This window comes from Lactuca virosa, chromosome 1 (assembly GCF_052849685.1).
Source record: "Lactuca virosa cultivar CGN04683 chromosome 1, Lactuca_virosa_CGN04683_v6, whole genome shotgun sequence".
NCBI classification, from domain to species: Eukaryota; Viridiplantae; Streptophyta; class Magnoliopsida; order Asterales; family Asteraceae; genus Lactuca; species Lactuca virosa.
Genome location: NC_136426.1, coordinates 109,358,712 through 109,382,323, shown reverse-complemented (window position 1 = coordinate 109,382,323; position 23,612 = coordinate 109,358,712). Strand labels below are relative to the sequence as shown.

Sequence of the window (23,612 nt, the reverse complement as noted above, 5' to 3'; positions counted from 1 at the left end):
ACACGGGCATAAAATCTTGAATGGACCGATAAATTGGGGACCCAGCTTGCCCCTCTTTCGGAATCAGATGACACCTTTCCAAGGTGACACCTCCAGCAACACATAGTCTCCCACCTGAAACTCGAGGTTTGAACAACGTCGGTCAGTGTAACTTTTTGGCGACTCTGCGCGACCCGCAACCTGTCACATACCTGCTGAATCAACTCGGTGGTCTTAAGCACTACCCCATCGCTTCTCATTACCCGATGTCCGATCTCTCCCCAACAAATCAAGGTCCTACACCTCCTTCCACACAACATCTCGAATGGTGGTCGATCAATACTAGCATGATAACTGTTGTTGTAGGAGAACTCTACCAGTGGGAGGTAAGTATCCGAACTCCCTCCAAAATCCAGCACACAAACCCTAAGCATATCCTAAAGTGTCTGAATCGGCGATTAATTGTGGATTAATCACTTGACGTTCTCCAACCGTCGAGGGTTAGGGTATTAATCGGAAATTTAGGATTAATCGGGGTTGGCAAGATTAATCGGTCTTGACGAGATTAATCGGTCAACAAAAGTCAAAAAATCGAAAAAATTCAAAAAAAGTCAAAAAAGGCCAAAAAAATTTAAAAAAATCAACTTTTTTTTTCTCCAAAATTTCCAAATTTTCAAAATTTCAAATATTATACCAAAATGTTTATATTTTCGTATTTTCAAATTTTCAAATTACAAATTCTCTTATTTTCTAATTTTGAATTATCTGTTTTTCTTAAGATATATTTGATTAATATTGATATTTTATTAATAATCTATGGTCCGATTAATCCCTTAACACCGTCGAATAATTTTTACAACCTTGAGAGTAATACAGGCCAACTTAAAAAATAATCTAAACCGGTTTATTTAGATATCGTTATTTAGATATCGGACGGTGTCCTATCGAGATTACCACCATACTTGAATCACCATAAAACTAGTTTAATTTTTTGTGCAAGCCCAAATTCTTTTAGTAAAGCGTGCGGAAATTAAACTCTACTACTACTATATGGAATGCTCTATTGATCTCCAACTAAAAAGGCCACGTGATTGGGCCTACAAGTCAAGCCCAATAATCAAGCCTTCACGGACCATAGGCATACTATATACAACCAATTAGGGTTTTATCTCCCCTTTTGTCGTCTGAAGCGGAGCTTAGGTTAGAACCAGCAGCTTTGTTCCTCACACCCGGAGTCTAGGTTTGCTAACTCTTTCCCTTCGATCTGTTTAATCCATGTACCTACGAGAACACGTTTCACCAAATTTGTTCCATTTTTATCGAGTTAATTCAGTATTTTTCGTGTTCATGTTAACACACTAATCACGAAGGCTTTTGCTTTACAGTTTGAGTAAGAATCGTAAGCAATGGAGGTCGTCGCACCTATTGTTGAAGACGGGAAGGCTCGCAGCGAGGTCCTGCTCTTTAACCGCTGGACTTACGACGACGTTCAGGTTATCTTCTTAACCGATTAAGCCAAATTCACCTGTTTCAGTAGATATTCGTGTGTGTAAACTGCTTAAGTATCATCGATTCATGTTAATTTTTTCACCGGTTGTGTCATGTTAAGCTCATCGTGTTGTACTTTGAGCTCATGAATTTCAATCTCGATCTGGTTGGTTTAGAAATCTTATGCGAGTTAACTATGTCATGTGAGCAGGTTCCTGATCTTTCTGTGGAGGATTACATCACTGCTACCGCATCAAAGCACCCAATTTACATGCCTCACACAGCTGGAAGGTACCAAGCAAGGAGGTTCAGGAAGGCTCAATGCCCAATCGTTGAACGATTAACCAACTCTCTCATGATGCACGGGAGAAACAATGGTAAAAAGCTCATGGCTGTTCGCATTGTCAAACACGCAATGGAAATCATCCATCTGTTAACCGATGCTAATCCCATTCAAATCATCGTTGATGCTGTCATCAACAGGTACACAATCAATCACCTTCTACTGTTTCACTCTACTTCTTTTCAACCGTTTTTACATTTCAATGGTTTCTGATTCATTGGAGATGATGATTTTCAGTGGACCAAGAGAAGATGCAACAAGAATCGGTTCTGCTGGTGTTGTAAGGCGTCAAGCTGTTGATATCTCACCTCTAAGACGTGTCAACCAAGCTATCTATCTTCTCACTACTGGTGCACGTGAGAGTGCTTTCAGAAATGTCAAGACCATTGCTGAGTGTCTTGCTGATGAGCTCATCAATGCTGCTAAGGGATCTTCAAACAGGTATGTATTGAATATTTGAATCCCCCAAACAATAACAATTATTTTTAGTTATTTCATCTTATTTTATGTATTTGTTGATTATCTTTTCTTGTTGTAGCTATGCGATTAAGAAGAAAGATGAGATTGAGAGAGTTGCTAAGGCCAATCGTTGAGGAAGTATTATCATCATCATCATACTCTTTCTGGTTAGTGTTATTTGCATTTTTATCAGGGAAAAAACTATGAAAACAAGTGTTTAATCAAGGATCTTGCATTAGATTTTATGTATTTTTTTTTGCTTCATGCGTAATCAATTACTATATGTTAGAGATTTTGCTTCTTTTATGTTGCATAATTTTGTTATGTTGTTTAAAATATTATTTCACACCAAAGTTTGGGCTGTTTCTTTGACTTTACCTGTTTGGCAACCTGAATGATTGATTATGTGGCATGAATATAAGGCTCTGAATGAACGAAAACATGTTTTGTTGGGTCCTTTGATTGTTTTGATGATAAACATAACCATTTTACCCTTTTAAACTAGTTTCTGCTGAAAGAAATGTTTCATTTTGATAAAATTCCCCCACCAATTTGCTGAATAATTTTAAAATTACTAGATTTTATAATTTGTTTATCCATTTTCACATGTTCCATGTATAATATCAACAAAGTGTGCTTAAAAAAACAATCTACTCTTAGTTGGCAATCATACTAAACATAACAAAAAGACACATTATCATCCAATTCCTCAACTACAATAGTCATGCAAAAGGAAAGTTCATTAAAAGTGTATCGTGTGCTGGACTTTGAACATTCAATAACACCATACACATAGATACGAATGAGCAGCTGGTTCAGCTTTGATACCCTGTGTAATGGGCCTTGTAACTCAATTAATACGTAACCACACAAGGTGTTTTTTTTATAGTCTAAAATGAAATACCAACATTAAACTACATTTTTGAATAAAAAACTCATGTGATGTTGACTTTATGAAGGAGTTATTTTAGTTTAAAAAAGATGACATATTAAAGTTTGATTCCCAAACTAAGAACTATGCAGGCCATGTTATTTCGGAGACCCTGTTAGTAAAAAAGTAGGCCCTAGATTTTATAAATTATAAAAATATAAAAATAATTTTCTAGTTTTTTTATTTCTTATCGTAATATACTTTTATGACAATTTCACTCAAAATTATACAAAATATATACTTAAAAAAAAATAAAAAATTCAGGAGGCATGTGAATTGCTAATTGCTAAATATTGCAAATTCTTAATGTAAAGTAGATTTCTGCTCTTGAGTCTTGAGTAACAAGCCATAAATGTAAAAATCTTCATTAGAGAGAAATACTTTAGAAAGTAGTAGATTTTAATTTAGACCTTTTTTTTTTTTATATATATATATAACTCACTTTTTTCTCTCAAAACCTACATAAGCTAGGAATGGGAAGCCACAAATATACTATAACATATGTTGGCTCAATTAAACATTTGAGCTCCCATCGGATCATCCATGCAACACTAGCAACTTAAGTTTAAACTAGTATTACTAGAATTAAATTTAAGATTATTATTCCAAATCTATCTCTAAAAGTTTTTAAAATTTTAAATTTTCTAGCAATTTACTTTTTCGATCCCCTACTCTACACTTATTACATACAATGCCCTCACTGTACACATAAAATAAATTAAGAACAAGAAAATGGAGAAAAAAGGAACAGTTGCGAGATCAAATTCTAACGTGTGGATAACTTGTACATCTTGATTATGAACTTCTAATATGGAACTTGGATCTTCAATAAGTGAGATATGTGAATGTGCCGACAAAAATTGGAACCGAGACTTCAATCTTCAATAGATGTGGTGTTGAAAAATCTTCAAAGTATAATAGGACAATGTGGGAAAGCGTACGCCACATTGCATGGTCGAGAAAATGAGTCATTAACAGCTTCATGATATTTCCACTAAGGGCAATAGTGACCCATGAAAGAAATATGCAATAAAGGTCTTCTATATCATTGCAATTATGGACTCACGACGTGAGGTTTAGGGATCATGACGTGAGATCGATTGAAATCGAATTCTGTAAATCATTGACAACGGGCTCACGACGTGAGGAATAAGTGCTCCCGTCGTGAGGACTGGGTGTACAGAAAACAGTTTCTTCAATTCTTCTTTCAATTTGTGTCTTAATAGATTAAGACCCTTCTTAACCTCTATATCTTGTGACTCTTCTCTAACTTGCTTCTCTTTCGATCAACCCTACACTTATCTAAGATTGTGGGTCTCGACTCTCGACTCTAAATATCCGACTAAACATGAATACGCACTCATATCTCTAATAATCCTTCCTGCGTTTCCTCTCACAAAATTTTGAAAATAAACAACCGAAGGAGGTGAAAAAGAAACATAAAAATCTTAAAGTTTACAACCAAATTAAACTAAATCAAAACAAACTAACCAAAAATAAACTAAAAGAAACCCAAATAAAATTAAATTAAAGGATAAAACTAATCATCATCTTCCTCGTCATGTGCTCCGCTAGTTCCACTCCATCTTCTCTTGACATCCACAATTCCTCCCATGTCGGAATGTACGGGCATTGGGGAAGTATCGTAGGAGGTCGCACCACATTCATATGTGCAAACATAGTTTCGAGAATTTAGGTGTTATAATTCACTTTCCCACGCAGATTGTCCAAATATGTACCCACCCGACTCTGAAACGGGTCGGTAGGTACTCCTCCCTCAAATTGTGGGAGTGGATGTTGTGGTTGCCCTCTTTCCCCACGAGCTCTCACATTCCTTCTCCCTCGTTGCCACGGCTGGTGTTCGGGTTCTTCTTGTGGTTGCTCAACATCCTCATCATCACTATGTGGGATGCTCCAATGTGTACCCATATTGACCACTACCCGCATGGTCTCCCAATAACCCAAAGAAAATTCATTCCCCTCCTTACAAGTAAGTGTCCTTGTAATCCCGGGAACGATTACTCCATATGATCGTACTAAACGGGTGACAAAATGGCCACCACAAATCGGGCTCCCGGGACTGGAACTAACCGCGTGCTCGACTAAGTATCTTGCCAAAAAGTAGGGAATGTTGCAACAAATTCCCGGTTGCAAAATGGTCCATAAAAAGAACAAATTGATTTTGGTAACCTTATCCCCATGCTTTTTGTGATGAATAGAGAATGTGATGAGGCGATGAATCAAACGATGGATCTCCATCGGGGATTTTATGTTGCTTTCCGGAGAAACACCCAAGTTAAATATTCCTGAAGCAATGTGACCCCAAAACTCATGTCCCAACATACCCCTAGAATACGTCCGCGCAGCTTCCCGCAAAAATGCAGATAATACCAGAGTCATTGCTTCATGGGCCTCATGTAAACCCATTCTCCATGTAAATTCAACCAAACTGCATTCCCGATATTCCCCTCCTAACCGAAAGACTAAAGCGTGAGGGAAATTGGGGTCTTCCACATTATCCTGAAAAACCACCGTGGAGAAAAATTCAACACATAGTTCCTTGTAAACCCTTTCTTGTATCGCAAACAAATTGTTCCACCCTTTGCATGTAAATGTAATTCCATTCCCCACAAAAATTTTAGTGAGAAATGGGTTCAAACGGTCAAGAAGTCCCAACCCCCTAAGCTTGTTCCAATTGATTGTGGGAGACACTGCAAACTCTCTATTATGGAGCCATCCCAATCGATTGTTATACCGGTTAAGCACCTCCCGGGATATGTTGGTTGGGAAGGTATAAAATGGGTGTAAGTTGGCAACTCCACCTTGAGCTTCATTAATATCCCTTCTAGGACCCATATGCCTGCAAGAAAATAACAGAAAAACAAAACACAAAGCATAACAACCATTAAACATTAACCAGAAAATGTAAATTCTTGGAAGTCCAGTATTCACGTCGTGAGAAGCAGCCTCACATCGTGAGTTTAGCGCGAAGGCAGTTAGTCCTATCCTCAAAATCGAACCAAATTCCAAGCAAACTAAGTGTAAATATCGCATAGGGTTTTGTCAAGTAGCAATTTTAAGCACATATTAGGGACATGCAAGATGAATTTCGAACATAAACATAGGTAATTGCAAATTTTTTAACCTATTAACACAAACCCTAACCCCTAAATCTAGTAGATCATAGAATCAAGAATATAGTTGTTACCTTAAAATGGAGTATCACGTAAGCAAGAAGGTAGATGTGAGAAGAAAAGGCCGAAATCGAGTGTGGGGGACCAAGGATGCAAGTTCACTTCGTGGGAACTGAAAAGTGGTAGTCAAACGATTTTCTGATTACTTAAATCTGTGGTCCCGTGAATTTTAAAGTTCATGTCGTGAGCTTTAGGACTCACGTCGTGAATCTTGTATGGGCTAAAAAAATTTGTTTGTTTTGATTTAGTTAAATTTGGTTGTAAAATTTAAGATTGTTATGTTTCTTTTTCACCTCATTTGGTTGTTTATTTTCAGAATTTGTTAGAAAAAACGTAGGAATGAATATTAGAGATATGAGTGCGTAATCACGTTTAGCCGATCGTTTAGAGATGAGAGACGAGACCCACAATCAAAAATAAGTGTGGGGTTGATCGAGAGAGAAGCGAATTAGAGAAGAGTCACGAAATATATTGTTAAGAAGGGTCTTAATTTGTTAAGACACAATTTTGCATTGCACTTTTTGAATGAAGAATTGGTGATACTACATTCTGTGAACCCAGTTCTCACGACGTGAGCACCTATAACTTACGTCGTGAGCTCGTTTGCGACAATTTCCGAAAACTGATTTTTCACGATGTCACGCCGTGAAAACTATCACTCACGACGTGAAGACCCACATTTCTCAATTTGGAAGCATTTTACTCCATATTTATTTCATGGGTCACTATTACCCTCATTGGAAATATCATGAAGCTGCTTATGACTCATTTTCTCAACTATGCATTATGGTGTATGGTTTCCCACATTGTTCTATTATACTTTGGAGACTTTTCTACACCATGTTTATTGAAGATTGAAGTCTCAGTTCTATATTTTTATCGGCACATTTACATCTCTCATTTGTTAAAGATCCAAGTTCCATATTAGAAGAGTCCATAATCAAGATGTTCAAGTTATCCACACGTGAAGAATTTGAGCTCGCCACTACTACCCCAGTGGAATTTGTTCATTTTTCTCCTTTTTTATTGCTTTTATATTATTTTATGCATATAATGAGAGCATTGTATGTAATAAGTATGGGGTAGAGGGTCGAAAAAGTAAATTGCTAGGAAATTTAAAAATTTAAAAATTTTTAGACATAGATTTGGAATAATAATTTAAAATTTAATTCTAGTAATAATAGTTTAAACTTAAGGTGTTAGTGTTGCGTGGAATGATCCGATGAGAGCTCAAATGTTTAATTGAGCCAACATATGTTATAGTATATTTGTGGCTTCCCATTCCTAGTGAAAAGTCATGAGTTATGAAAAGGTAATCTGGTAGTTTATATGACATAATAAATTTTGCAGCCTGTACCTGAAATCTATCCAGGAGAGCTTATGTAGTCATTGCACTTAGACTAATATCTCTAGCCAATAAAGGTTGAAGTTAAGCTCCCTTGCTTAAGCATGTAGGTTTTGAGAGAAAAAAGTGAGTTATATATATAAGAAAAAAAAAGAGAAATTACCGAAAAGTTGAATTTTGGAGCTATCAAGTATGAAGATCAAAAGATCAAAATTCCAAAGAATCAAAAGTTGAAGATACCAAAAATCAAACAAAAAGGTGGTGAATTCAAAAAAATCAAAGATCAAATATCAAAGAAATGAAGAATTCCAAAAGCTCCATTGTGGTATCTAAAGTTGTAATTTCTAGATTATGTATGCTTGGGGAGCTTAACCAAAAATACCTTGAGGTTAAGTAAGATTTCTGGGGATTGATTCGGAGGGTTGCAGAAATGAGTATCATATAAGCTAATGGGTGAATGTTCATAAGGATTGTGAGTATTTAGGATTAGGAAAGTTATTAGGACCTTAGACACAAATATGCACATTGAGGTCTTGGTATAATGGTTGAGTTCGAAATAGATTGTTCTTTGTGATGCTAGTGATGAAGGTTTAAATTAAAAATAATTAGTTTTGCTTGAGGGCAAGCAAAAGATAAGTGTGGGGTATTTGATATTGCCATATTTATAGATATTTTTAGGCAATATTCGAATACATTTTGATTAATATTTTAGTTATTTGCAATTAAATTCGAGAAAAATAGAAAGTTAGAATAGAAACATACCTATTTAGTGATTTAAAAAGACTATTGAGTTGAACTTTGATTAATATTAAAGAAGATTAAAAGAGTCAAAGATAAAAGCAAAGCAGATGATTGTGACATTTTAAGGCTGAAGAGTAAAGACAATTGCTCATCAAGAAACTCAAGAGACATTCCTGCTTTCCAATTTCAAGATTAACCTAAAGTGACTTAGGCCTAGGCATGCACAAACCGGTTTTTTTTTTCTGAACCGGACCGGTTCAGAAAACCGGTTCGGTTCTGGTCAACTAAGTCAAAACCGGTTCACCCGAAACCGGTTCGGTTCCAAAGGCAAACACACCTTCTAAACTCCCCTTGGGTTGGTATCAAAGTGGATAAACATGTTGGGCCCTAAAGAAGAACGAGCCATGTTCAAAGGCAAGCGCACCTTCTAAACTCCCCTTGGGCTGGCTTGCTAAGAACCTAACTATTGTAAGAACTAGATAAATGATAAGATTTGCAGCAGTACATTATAACATATAATTAAAACAAGAAGAGTTATGAAGCATTCCAAAAACCAAAAACTTGTGATTGTTGATTCAAATTTAACAAACCATACATATTCGAGGCCAAACTCAACAAACGGTGAGAAATGGAGATATCTACCGAAAATCACCACCAAAACTATCAGTAAAAGGGTTTAAAGAAAAGAAATTGGAACATTCGGGGGTGATTGATTGAGCATAATGAGAATTGGAAACTTGAATCAATCAAAACTTGAAGACGAAGATGGTGATGGTTGGTTAGAGAGGCACATCCATGGTTGCAAAGGAGGGGTCGATGATAATGTCACACAAAGACACCGACGATGGTGACGAGGGATGACACCAACAAATGATAACTCAATACTTCATAGTGGGAAGGGCTCATACTTCTGTTTTTGTTGAATGATGATTAAGAGCCTTTAGCCTCTCTTTAAGACGAATCACACCTACACTTTGCCTATTTGTACTTTTTTTTTCTTCAGAAAATAAATATATTAAGTCTAAAAAAACAATGGATTTTATGTATACAACATGATATGGAGACAAACATCATTACTCATCAGCCACATTACACTTGGGAAAAAAGAATACAATGTTAGAACTTGATTTATATTTTGTGCATATTTGAACTCTAAAATATAAAATTTAATCAACAAATAAAATATATATAGTTTTGAAAGGTGGGGGCCACATGGGATGATTACTCCTCTTCTTCCTCTCCTCCTTCCTCCTCCGCATCTTGACCAACTTCTTCATAATCTTTCTCAAGAGCAGCAAGATCCTCACGTGCTTCTGAAAACTCACCTTCTTCCATGCCTTCACCCACATACCAATGCACAAAAGCTCTTTTTGCAAACATAAGGTCAAACTTATGGTCAATCCGGTTGAACACTTCAGCCACTGCCGTGTTGTTGCTTATCATGGCCACTGCCCGCCTTGTCTTTGCAAGATCACCGCCAGGAACCACTGTCGGTGCCTGGTAGTTGATTCCACACTTGAAACCCGTTGGGCACCTTAAAAAAATAATAAAATAATCACAATTTACGTATAGAAATAGAAATCAATAATATTTTTATATTGTTTAGTTTTTTCATTTAATGCACTTGCTTTTGGCTTTAAATAGTTAATAGTTAATACGAAAAAAAAAGCTTACCAGTCTACAAACTGAACAGTACGTTTGTTCTTAATGGACCCCACAGCAGTGTTAACATCTTTCGGGACCACTTCACCACGATACATCAAACAACATGCCATATATTTCCCATGTCTTGGGTCACATTTAGCCATCATATTCGACGGCTCAAACACCGCAGTCGTGATCTCAGACACTGTGTTATGCTCATGGTGGGCTCTGACAGTTGAGATCACGGGTGCATATGAAGAAAGCATAAAATGTATCCTAGGATACGGAACCAGATTCGTTTGAAACTCTGTAATATCAACATTAATTGCACCATCGAACCTTAATGAAGTAGTCAATGATGAAATTATTTGAGAAATCAAACGATTTAAATTCGTGTAAGATGGCCTTTCGATGTCCAATGCTCGCCTACAAATATCATATATTGCTTCATTGTCAAGTAATGCAACAACGTCTGTGTGTTCGAGTAGTGAGTGAGTTGATAACACACTGTTAAAAGGCTCGACAACTGCAGTTGAAACTTGGGGAGATGGAAAGATTGAGAAACCGAGTTTGGGCTTTTTGCCGTATTCAACGGATAGACGTTCTAGAAGTAATGACCCCAAACCTGAACCAGTCCCACCACCTACCGCATTGAAAACCATAAATCCTTGCAGACCGGTGCAGTTGTCTGCTAACTTTCGAACTCGATCGAGACATAGATCAACAAGTTCTTTTCCCACTGCACATAAATTTGTTTTCACATTGATCAATTATGTCATAATTGTGATTAATTTGAACACTTTTCATATTGATTCAATTTCTTCTTGGTTGGATGGATTTGAATTACAAATGATTGAAATCAATGCTTACATTAGTTGGCCATAAAAATGTAACAATGTAACGAGTGTTCATAAATTTTTTTGTATGGAATAAATTACATTTTGGTATTAGAATACAATTGATTTTTATAAATCTAGTCATCTTTTGAGATTTTTGTAACGTGTTTAGATAATGATTATTTTTGGTCCCTTATGTATGATCTTTGTAATTTTGGTCGAAAAATGTAGTTTTTGTTGGAACATGTACAATTTTTTTTATGACAAAAGTCGATGAAATTTTAAAAGAAAATCAAACTACAAGAGACAGCTTTTTATGACGGGAAAAAAAAAATCAATAAATCAACAATAAGCTCACACATCCAAAATCCAAATAAGTTATAATAAAACAATATTTTTAGTTACTTATAAAAATAAAAATCCACTTCAATTAAAATAATGAATCTTTAAATTTTGTTGTATCATTAAAGTCACATAAATAAAAAAGTTTTTTCTTCCATGACAAAATAGAAAACCAATACAAAAAGGCTAAAACGTATATTTGAAATAGAAGGAACCAATAAAGAGTTACCTGTATAATGTCCTCTGGCGAAATTATTAGCGGCGTCCTCCTTGCCGGTAATAAGTTGTTCAGGGTGGAAGAGTTGCCGGTAGCTACCGGAGCGGATTTCATCAATCACAGTCGGTTCCAGATCCACAAATACAGCTCTCGGAACGTTTTTTCCAGAACTTGTTTCGCTGAAGAACGTGTTGAACGAATCGTCGCCTGTGCTATGCTGCGACTCGCCGCTGCCAACAAATCTCACAAAAAATTCAGTAACAAACCCTAATTTTAAACACAAATTAACATATGATATCCCTGGATTTCAAGGATACGTTCATCGATTTAGAAAAGAAATAACAAATCGAATCAATCTATACAAATACAATAAGAAATCCTGGAAATCGGTGATTTTAGTTTCTGTGTATCAACAGATTTGATGATTTTGAAGAAAAACGAGAAACCTGGTCATGAAGCCATCGGGTTGAATCTCGTGTTCGAGGCAATAAAGCTCCCAGCAGGAATTGCCGACCTGAATTCCGGCTTGGCCGATGTGTATGCTTACAATCTCTCTCATATTTTCTGGAAATTCGTTAGATTATGTTGTGAATGGAAGGATTGATAAAAGAAGAAATGAAGAACATTTATTAGATTTGAGATGATTAATTTAGGAAAATGGTAAGTGTAAATATGAATTGAGAATTGAAATTTGTTTGGGCTAGAGATTCTTGCGGGATCATCATCCATCCTTTGGTTAGTTTCTAATTTTAGATCGTGAGTCTAAGGTCTATGATTCATAATGATTGGAATTTGGAACACAACACATTCATAAATTCATAAATTATAAATATAAATACAACATTTTCATTATAAGTAAGTATTGGATATTAAATTCTGAAAATGTTTTTTTTTCTTTGTTAATGTACATATATAACAAGTTTAAATTTTGAACAATGTTTGTGATTCATTTGATGTTCCATTCAAAATAGAATATTTCTCAAGTTCAATCCTATCAAAGCTTTTGGTCTTAACAAAGTAAATTTTGAGTCAAAATTTCAAATTCCGTACATATATTATGAGTAACACTAACTAACTGCTTTAGTTATCACTTTTCTGTAGTTTCAGTCCAAAAAAAAATATGAATTTACATAGTAATACAAAATTAGATACAATGGTTTTGGTGCCGCACTTGAAAAGAATATTATATCATTTAATTTAATTCTTTACATGTATTATAGATTTTTTTATCCCTAATAACAAAATTTTTTTTTTGAACGACAAGACAAAAATATAGTAAAAAGTAAAACCAATAAAAAAAATTAGAAAATTGGGATAATGACTTAGGAGGGTAATTAGGTTTCTAGTTTGTCCGTATTAGGTCACTAAGGTTTTTTTTGTGCGTATTAGACCAATATGGTTGTTATTACCGTTTAGAAATAGTCATTTTTACCTGTTAAACTGGAAGAAACCGGTAAAAATGACTATTTCTAAACGGTAATAACAACCATATTGGTCTAATACGCATAAAAAAACCTTAGTGACCTAATACGGACAAACTAGAAACCTAATTACCCTCCTAAGTCATTATCCCTTAGAAAATTACAAAGTTTTACAAACTAGAGCACGGTTTTGCAACCAAGAACCCCAATGCACTTTTTTTTTCTTCCTATTAGAAAAAAAAAAAAAAAAAAAAAAAAAAAAAAAAAAAAAAAAAAAAAAACTATGTAGCTACATTGACATTGTCATTAAAAATGTGAGAGTTTTGTTGGATGCCCACCAAAGAAGACAAATATTCCATCGAATAAACGTATCCACCGAACAAACTAAAAACTCAAGTTCCTAAAGGCTTTCAAAACCTCGAAACACACCCATTGTCATTCTACGTTTTGGATATTTTTTTAATTGTTCATTTTATCATTATTCATAATAAATACAACTCAAATTGATCTATTTTATTTTAAATAGATCGATCAAACTTGTCACGACAATTTGATCCCTAACTTTTCAGTAGAATCAATCGAAACAACCACAAATCTTTTAAGACTTAACATGCATAACTAATTTTTATTCATAGCAATCGAATATACCAACATAATAAGCTTCAAAAATTATGAACAAATCCATTGACACTTGCACGTTTGAGCATCCGAACATGTTCCCCATGAGTATTTCTTCCTCCAGAAATGACAATAATTGTTGCATTTTTCTTTCCAACAACCGGTTGTCCATGTCAGATTCACATCACATAACTGGACTACCATCTTCGTCTCTTTTTTCCCATCATCTAAACCAAGTGACAACATATATTACATAACTTATGTTATAAAAAAATACATTCAAGCAAAACAAAATTATATATGTAAATTACTTGTTGATGTCGTTGTTGCAGTTGATGTTGTGATAAGTAATAGAACTGTAGCATAACCATATACGTTAAAAAGCTTCATTGCTTTGCTCGTATTTTATCTTCAAGACTTCAACAATGAGTTGGAACAAGATTTATAGGTGACTACCTAAGATATTCGATCATAAATTAACAAAAATATATGTTAACAAATGTTTGTTTTAAATGCCATTAGTGCAATTAAATACATCAAAGATTACTTTTTCTTTATTCATTACTACATTAATCATATTAGTATTAATTGGAAACTCTTTATTGAAAGAACATTTTGTTGACACCAATTGTTTATTTTCATTTATTTTAACCATTGAAATTATCTTACACATTAATTACATTATACATGGTCGCTATTAATTCATGTATTATTATTTTTAATTAATTAAAATGTCAAGTAAAAGCTATGTGTAAAAGAATGGATAAAAACAGCCCTATAAATGATGGAAAAATTGTATGGTTACAAGAGGTTCCTTTTGAAGTCACGACGTTCATATGGAGGGCAAAATTGGAACGTATCCCAAATTGGGGAAACCGCCCACAAAAAAAAAAAAGAGATTACTGAGAATCTATTATGGCGTGCTGTAAAGTATTTGCAAGACGAGAAATGAAAGAGTATTCAACAATAAAAGATTGAACCCTTTTAAAGTTGCTATATTATCATGTCAACAACTTATTTAGGAGGAGAAACAATGGTGTTTTTAATTGGGTAGATTGGAGCATTTGTCTCTAATATGTCTTTTTTCTTTATCATGTGTGTTTTTGTTTCTTGTTGTTTCTCATCTTCTCCTCCCTAGCACCTTGCTAGGTTTGGCTTTTAATATCATATTTGTTGGTTAAAAAAAATCAATTAAAAAGTTTTCTAATATATCTTTAACAACACCTTTTATATTTTATGTTTCAGTTTTCAGTAATATTTATTTAAAGTATTGTTGTAAAAGTTGTGTTATAGTTAACTATTTTATTTTTGTAACTTTTATAGTCTTTATCTTAAACTAAAACAGATATTAAGTAAAAAGTTATCTAGAAAATATTATATAATAATTACTAAATAAAATACTTAAAAAATTAAAAGAAAACGATATAAGTGCAGGGGATAGTAATCATAATATAGTATTAGACAATTTCCAACTCATTTTTAATTTATCCCAAAAATAGTGTAAAATTATATTTATTATTTTATCCCAAAAATAGTGTAAAAAAACAAGGTAAATAATGTTTCATCTTCATCTCTATTTTATTTTATTTCAAAAATATATTTCTATCATATTTTATTTTTGTAACTTACATAGATTGTCAATCATATTTTTACTAATTAGCTTTTAATATATATATATATATATATATATATATATATATATATATATATATATATATATATATATATATATATATTCTATTTTTTTCTCATTGTAATAATATTATAAGTTATGTTATTATAAAACTGTGACAAAATAACTTGTTTGTATATAATGAATTTGTATAAAAACTATTTATTGAAAAAAATTATTAAATAAATAAGATTATATTTATAATACACTTTTAAATAATCATTATACATGCATTTTATAGAAATATTACACTTACATTTGAAAAAACTAGTACATATTTATAATTTATACGTCGAAATAATTTCTTATAAATGATCAAGTTATGCATTTTGTAGACTAAAACTGAAGTGAGTTTCTTTATCTTTAATACATTTATACCATAACAAGAAATTGTTGGAATTAGCTGTCTTTATCCATCATCGTTTCAATCTCTATCAATATCACTTTTTTTGCAACTTCAACTGGTGTGTCAAGATAATGTTCATCCTCGAACGTATTGTCGTATTTGTAAGATATACCTTGTTTTGCAACTTCTTTTGGAATTAATGTTTCAAATTTTTAGTATGTATTTAATTTTCTATATGAATTCGATGCATATATAAAACTTTATATTTGTGATTAATTAATATAATTTATTTTTTAACAATGTAATACCAATATTAAATATTATATTGGAATTATAATGAGTAGATAAAAATAAACTAGAAATATGTAAAATAAAATATCAATTAAAATTGACAATTAAAACTTCAACTCTGTTTTTTTTAGAAATGAATAGTATTGTTTTATATTTGGGGGAATATTATTCATCTCTCTAAAAATATGATAGAAATAAGGTAAGATTGAATGAGAATGACCAAAAAAATAGAATAAATTAGAATTTAGATGTGGATTGAAGATGCTTAAAACACGAAATGTATTTCTAGTCGTCACTAAAATAAAATAAAATTATTTAAAATTAACTTTTATTATTTTTACGGCCGTGTACCGTTTACGGTTCACTGTTTTACATATTATTCCAAACATTATTCTTCTTCTTCTTTTTTTTTTCTTCTGAAACGGCAAACTATTTAAACCTACTCCTAAATACCACCTATGTCTCATAAGAGACTTGAACCCATGACCTCTCATTTGAAAGGATCACTTTTTACCGCTAGGCCAAAAGCCTTTTGGTACATCATGCATTCTTGTGTTTGCTTTATGTTAGGGGTGACAATTGATGACACGTCACGACAAAAATACACAGAGCGAAATAAAATTGGGACGAAACTAAAATTTGAATTCGTGTCAAGTGTCAAGTGTAAAAAACGTGTTCGTATTCGAAATCCGACATAAAATTGACACGATTTAACATTTGTCTGTCGTGTTTTTCGTGTTATATATGATTTAATACTAATTAAATAAACTAATTTTTATTTTATTTTATCTTTGTCGTGTCATGTTTGTCATTTTTTTAATCGATTCGTTTTCGTTTTTGTTAAAAAAAACATGACATCATGTCGTGTCGTGTTACATAAAACCTAGTTGTGGCGTGTCAGAAAAACACAACACGATGACCCGATTTATCACCCCCTACTTTAGGTTATGTAACCCAATAATGTAAAAATGGTTTTTGGGACATTTTAAAGCACTTTTCATTTCGACATTTTTTTAATCATTTTCTTATGTAGACATCTTACTTTGTCAAAATATGTTTTCTAAATGTTTGGCTTACTAGCTGAAAAGTAGTTGTTAAATAAAAAGTTAGTTGATAGTTGAAAACCTAGTTAATAAAAAATATCGTTTGGTAAACTAGCTGAAAATATAAAATAATTTAAAATGACATTTTAAAAAATATGTTTCTATAATTAATTAAAAGGTATATTTGAAATTTTTTTAAAAAAGCTAGTCTAAATAGCTTTTTAAAAAACTATATTTTAGCTTGCCAAACATAACAACTAAAAAAATCATAAGCTAACTTATCAACAATGCCGGATCAGTCTTAACACGTTTTCAAAACAATAGATATATTTTATTGTCATTTTGTCATTTCGATAATTTTATTTCTTTTCTATTTTTCTCTAACCAAAACTTGTAATATTTTGTTTAAAACTTATATCTCATATTTTATTAATTTATTCTAAGTTAATTCTATTCTAACTTGTTAAAAAATCTCAAATTGTCAAATAGTCAACAAAATGGAACTGATTGTTTTTTGACAGCACCAAAAGTTAGCATCATAGCATGTAGCCAACTTTAATCTATCACAACCTTTTTGCATGGTCTTGAATGAGTTGAATCAGCTTGCTGCAAGTTCCTCACATTTTCGGCTTCATTTTTGGCTTAATAATGAATTGAATTGAATATGTAAAGCTCATCTTATGCAGCCCTAAGGATGACATCTAAATACTTTTAAATTTCCAAACTTAGAAACTTTTCTACATTCAAGCTTTGTACTGAATTTTTACTCAACTTTGACCAAGCATATCTCTATCATACAAAGTGGGATTAGTTCGATTCTTATTTATTTGTGTTCTTTGTTGTCGGATTATCTACTAACTTACTGTATTTAGAGTTTCATTCCAATAATAGATTAAGTGGCTTAAACAATTGCATATATTCTAAACTTGTCTATGTCATATAGTAGTTGTTGAAGTTCTAATATCTTTTTCATAGGTAAAAATCAAGTTTTTAATATTAAACCTTTGAAGAATGGAATTCATCATGTAATGTATGATTGAATGTAGGTTGATGGAACAACGTTTACAAAATAAACAAAGTTCCATAACATCAAACTTAATTCAGAAGATCAAAAAGCATCAAATCTGAATAACAAGCTCGAAACCATTGTTGTATGCCCCTGTCTGAACCGAACGAAATTGAATTAAACATCCGATTATTCGAGGGCAATTTCAAAAACAAAAACAAAGCATAGACATTTTTTAATCGAAAATTATCCGAGACTGCTTGGAAGAACATTGATGGTAACACATATGATCGATCCAAATTGCCCCGGTGGTTTAAATATTCAAATTAAAAAGTCAATCGATGAAGATAAAACCTTTTAATCTGTAAATAAACGTATTTGATATAAGCCTCTTAACTAAGCTCGATATGAAATCTGAATGTATTCATACGGCTACTCTTTAGAGGCGTTGATTCGAAAAAAAAAAACACCAGCAAACTGTTAAACGTTACGAGCTTACGATTCACATGATTGAGATGCATTGAATTGAAATCGGAGCACATTCAATCCAAATTACGAAGCAAACGAGCTCTGTTTTCATCTCCGTAATTCGATGTGATGCTAACAGAGGATAACTACTATGATAGAAGTAAATCAAGATTGAAAGAAAGTTTGTAGATTTACACAGACATCCGATGCTGAAATAGATGAAGAACTTAGGTTGAGCTCCAATGGATATGGGGTTTTGAGGAGGAGGCTAGTGATTTTAGGGTTACTTTGCAACAGCGATTTTTATTTTTTGGACTCTTGAAGCCCAAAGTAAAGAGGCTCACCCACCATGTTCCTTTTTTTTAGGCCCATCACCCATGTCATGGTATTAGTTAAATTAGAATAAACGAGTCATAAAAATAAATCATATTTTAAAATATACTTTAATTGAGTTGCTTTGATATTTTCTACTCAACTTATAGTCTAGTTTTCACTTTTCAAGGTGTGTACCAATGGAATGGTAGATTTTGGATGTATAGAAATTCTTTTCGTAAACTCTTCTATAATTCTTTTATTCCTCGAGGTGAACTTTCAATTTTTATGTTTAAGAAACTATAATTGTACTTTCCATATTTAACCAGTATGGTTTAAAAAGAGATGGACGGATAGGTTGAATAACAAGTGATTTATTAAATGTGATCTAAATAGATTCAGTGGATACATCAAAACTATTTTGTTTGATTTCTTATTTCTATGTAATATCAACGAAAAAATTATACTTAAAAAATAACTATACTTAAAAAATATTAATTTAAATAACATGATTTATACTTATTTACCTTTTATATATATATATATATATATATATATATATATATATATATATATATATATATAAGATTGGGGCCACAACAACCACTCATACCACACCCACCCCCTCCCTATATAGGTTTCGATTTCTAGAGGATTGTGATGCTAGTATGGTGGTGGTGTCATGTACTGATGTTGTAACACAAACTGATGTTACGAGTGCTACCAATGATTATGTCGTCGTTGTTGACCTTCGATCTCCTTAAGATGAAAGTTCTGGACAATTATTGGTGATACATTTAAGCCTCCCGACCTACTTGTCGCATGAACCCCAACGTGATTGAAGTCGGTTGAGTCCCAACACCCAAGGATGTTGATGTTATCTAGATCAGATAGTTGAATCTCTTATATACCAAATAATGAAATTTTATGTTGGACCTTTAATCTTTTAACCCAAGTCACCTTGTGATCTTCTCGAATTTCCTTTGATGTATAGTGATATACAATTCATTGGGTCGTGTTAATTCCCCCAACCTCACCCATGACTTCTTCGAAGATTAGGTTCCTAACTTCAATTTCAAACCCTAATTGTTAGCCAACCTTGGTTGTTTATATCAATTCCCTTGTGGAAGAGTTGAAATCGTTGGACAGGTATCGACTTCATGGTCAAATAGCCCAGAGTCTATCACAACAACCCTACCCAACGTAGCGAGTCTATATACCAACTCAGTGTTATAGTTGGTATTAATTGATGGGTTTTACATGCAATAACGTTGATAAATCCTTATACACTCAAGGGTGCATGCAACATATTATATCTAATCATAACACTATTGTAGTAACATTCTATTGAACAACAACAACCCTATAACCCCAACTAATTTCGAAATCCATACAAGATGTTACATACCTTTTAGTTATTGTAGTAAATAACTAATCAAATCCTTCTTCAAAACTCTTGGAAGCTAGCACCAGAAATCTCATGCCTCTGATGGTTCACACTCAAACCCTAACAACTAGGAAACTTGAAGAGGTATGAGAAAAGAGGGCAAATTTCGGCTATGCTCTTAGCAAATGGAGTTTGCCGAAATTTAGAGGATTTAAGTCCCTATTTATAGCTGATAATAAAACCCTAGACAACTCTTACTTGATTAAATAATAATATATCAAATCAGGTAATTATCTGGTTTCCTAATTATCTTCAATGGATATTCTAGAAGCCTATAACCACCCTCCAAACCGTCCACCCTATGGGAAAGGTTCTAGAAGTATTTTGTTCAACTATTGAACAATTACAGCTTAGGTCATTGCACTATTAATTAATTCAATTAATCCCAAAATTAATTCTAATTAATTTCTGATTAATGAAATTTTAATATAACGCTTACATAAACCGTGAAATTTTAATGTATGTTGAAGCTTAATGAAATTTTAGTTTTAAAAGAGTTTGGTTAAATTGATTATTTTTAATATAAATTAATTTTAGAAAAAAAAAAAAAAAAAAAATATGACAACTCAGACCATGTAAATGACAAATTTTTGCTGCAGTGTGACAAATCTGATATGACGCTTACATAAACTGTAATAAATTTGACACCACTTCTTCCAACCTTACGAAACTTTTTAATCGGTTCTACAGTTCTACTCCACTCTACAACCACAATAGGAAAGATGTTCTTTAATGCCACATAACCACATATGGATACCTTCACACCCATACCTAACCTAACAATAGGGATGATGTTTTCTAATGCTACATCAACCACGTATGGATACCTTCACACCCATACCTAACCTTAACATTTTCCTTGTTTGTCCATCTCTTAAATTGTCCTTGGATCGTGTTTTTTTCATTCTTTACTTGACTGTCAAATCACTATGTAATATTTTAATTATTGTTTTTTTTTTTGATTCTTTACTTGACTGTGAAATCACCATGTAATATTTTAATTATTGTTATTTTTATTCAACTTTGATCGTATTCATAGTATATAAATCATTAATAACAACGATTCAATTTCACCTCATCTATCAAGTTTATTCTAATACTCATCGTAGTGCATATGTAGCTAACAATGTTAGGTAATTTAATTTAATAAAATATGTATTCGAATTCACATGATTATAAAGCTACACACAATCATTGATGAAGTTTTTTTTTTAAATATATATATGAAAAAAAAGGTTTTTGTTCATATACATGAAACAATAATGCGACCAAAGGCGTGGCCCTTTCCAACTGTTACACAATCAGAAAGAGCATGTGGCAGACAACATAATATCTTACTTTCAATATGCGCCTCATAACCTCATTCACACATTCACAATTGTATGGATGAAAACAAAATCACAAATTCTCATTCAAGATATCACATGAAAGAATTTTTATGAAATCAAAGTTATTCAATGAAAAAAAAACAGAAATTCAATCAATAATCAATTTGAACAAATGAAAATTTGGATCGAAACACGAGAACTAAGGATCTGAAAACCATACATACATTCAACAAAAGAATGAATTCACATACAAAAATTTCAAGAACAAATGCGGATATAAGCAGAACAAATCATCTCAATACAAAACAAAAATAATTTCTCCAAATCGAGGTAGAGAGAAATGGATGAAATCGATTTAGAATAAAAGCCCAAAGGAAAGAGAAATAAGGGAAATAAGGGCGGCCGGAACGTAAACGCTGGCGGCGGAAGCCGGACCCGGCGCCGGGGCGGGAGCTTCCTGAGCTGCGACATTACTGACGGCAGCTACGGCCATCAACATAACAACAACGGCGGCGAAGAGCTTCATCTTCATTGATTCCATTGATGTTTTAGTTTGAATTTGAAATTCAAGCGGAATCTAAGAACAGATTAGTTTGGTTAATTGCAGGGTGTTGAAACTTGAAAGTGGTGGTGGTGTTGGAGGTGATGGGGGGTTAATATATATAGGGGTGTGTGAAAGGGGAGGGGACACTTTAGTGGCATGAGCTGACCAAACTGCCCGACTGTTGACAGGGTGTTTATGTGGGGTTGCCCAACAGCTGTGGCCAACGGTTGTATCGCCGTTTTCGTGGGCTCCACCCATTTGTTTCGATTGCCTTTTCTTAGAAAAAAGAAAAGAAACTGAATTGTGTGCCAAACTGAATTGTGTGGTTTCCATGGAAACCTATCATTTAGGCTGTGTTTAGCGTGCCACAGGTAGCTGATAAGGTAGCTTATTTTTCGAGCTTTTTTATGTTGTCGTGTTTGGCAAGCCAAAAAGTAGCTTATAAGTTAGCTTTTTGAAAAGCTACTTAGACTAACTTTTTAGGAGTTTTTTTAAAATTTTCCAAATACACCCCTTAATTAATTATAGAAACACATACTCCTACATGTCATTTTATGTAATTTTATATATTTCAGCTAGTTTTACCAAACGTTATTTTTTATCAGCTAGCTTTTTATTTAACAGCTAGCTTTTCAACTATCAGCTAGCTTTTCAGCTAGTACGCCAAACATAGCCTTAAATTTAAAATTTTTGCCTTCCGATTTAAGACTAAACAGTCTCCAAAACTTTTTTTCTCGTGTCGGATGCGTTGAAGCTTCTTAATAGAGTACAACGGATCATGTATAGCAATGTTATATCCCTTAAATCTATGAATGTAGTCTTAAAAAAATTAGTTCTACCATACAAAAAGACGTAACAGCACAACTTGTTGTCCGTTTGTCATCTCATTCGTTGTACGATGATAATTAAATTAATGAAAATGTCATATTGCCATATAGATTGAAAAAAACATTTTTACAAATTTTGCATTTTTAAAATTGATAATGATGCGGTAATTTAGATTGGTGCGGGTAAAACCCATACATAACCCACATGAACGTGATTTTTGCCACAGATTAACTTCCACCGCCGGCATACCAATCTACTACTCCTACAATCGATTTCTTGTAGAAAAACGGTCTTACACAAGTGGGCCATCTAACACTGTAAGTAACCAAGTATGTAAATTTATTGTATCTTTCATTGATTCCTTTATATACACTCTATGAAACACAAGTTGATTATGATGGACATGAATGTGACGCTATTAGCATCGTAAAGGTAAACAGGTTGCTTGCAATAGGACTGCATATGGCAATGATGAATTAACAAACGATTATGAAAAAATGTTTGTGTTGATTGATGATTTAATATTACTTCCACACGGATCACCGGTGGAAAGTCGTGAAGCTAGATCGGATTATGATGAAATTCAATATGATAATGATAACGCTAAGTCCAAGCAATATGATAAGGATGACTATGAGTTCTTTTATTAGTATGAAGAAACTAAAACTACTTTATGAAGATTACATTATACCATTGTTCAAACTCTCAACCCACAAACATAAACTTATCTTAAAGAGTCAATTTTTAAAAACAAATAAGATATATGTAA

The 23,612-nt window shown here is 33.0% G+C and overlaps 3 protein-coding genes across 4 annotated transcripts; 1 reads left to right on the top strand and 2 right to left on the bottom strand.

Moving 5' to 3' along the window:
* The first annotated feature begins 1,125 nt into the window (after positions 1-1,125).
* LOC145156345 (small ribosomal subunit protein uS7) lies at positions 1,126-2,570 on the top strand. The gene is made up of 5 exons (XM_079075760.1): positions 1,126-1,219; positions 1,365-1,472; positions 1,679-1,950; positions 2,048-2,251; positions 2,349-2,570. The coding sequence occupies exons 2-5, from the start codon at positions 1,386-1,388 to the stop codon at positions 2,401-2,403; spliced, it is 618 nt and encodes a 205-aa protein (XP_078931886.1). The 5' UTR covers positions 1,126-1,219; positions 1,365-1,385; the 3' UTR covers positions 2,404-2,570.
* A 6,932-nt stretch (positions 2,571-9,502) lies between these two features.
* LOC145156324 (tubulin alpha-5 chain-like) lies at positions 9,503-12,296 on the bottom strand. 2 transcript variants are annotated; one of them, XM_079075752.1, is made up of 5 exons: positions 11,966-12,296; positions 11,532-11,749; positions 10,155-10,863; positions 9,894-10,014; positions 9,503-9,808 (listed from the first exon to the last, which is right to left on the bottom strand). In XM_079075752.1, exons 1-5 carry the CDS (start codon positions 12,076-12,078, stop codon positions 9,647-9,649), a joined length of 1,323 nt encoding a protein of 440 aa, XP_078931878.1. In that variant the 5' UTR covers positions 12,079-12,296; the 3' UTR covers positions 9,503-9,646. The 2 variants fall into 2 exon arrangements, with proteins under 2 accessions (XP_078931878.1, XP_078931874.1); XM_079075748.1 differs by having other exon boundaries at positions 9,503-10,014.
* Positions 12,297-21,671: 9,375 nt separating this feature from the next.
* On the bottom strand, positions 21,672-22,115 carry LOC145106152 (uncharacterized). Its single transcript, XM_079043179.1, has one exon. It carries the CDS (start codon positions 22,010-22,012, stop codon positions 21,827-21,829), a length of 186 nt encoding a protein of 61 aa, XP_078899305.1. The 5' UTR covers positions 22,013-22,115; the 3' UTR covers positions 21,672-21,826.
* Between the last annotated feature and the right edge of the window lie 1,497 nt (positions 22,116-23,612).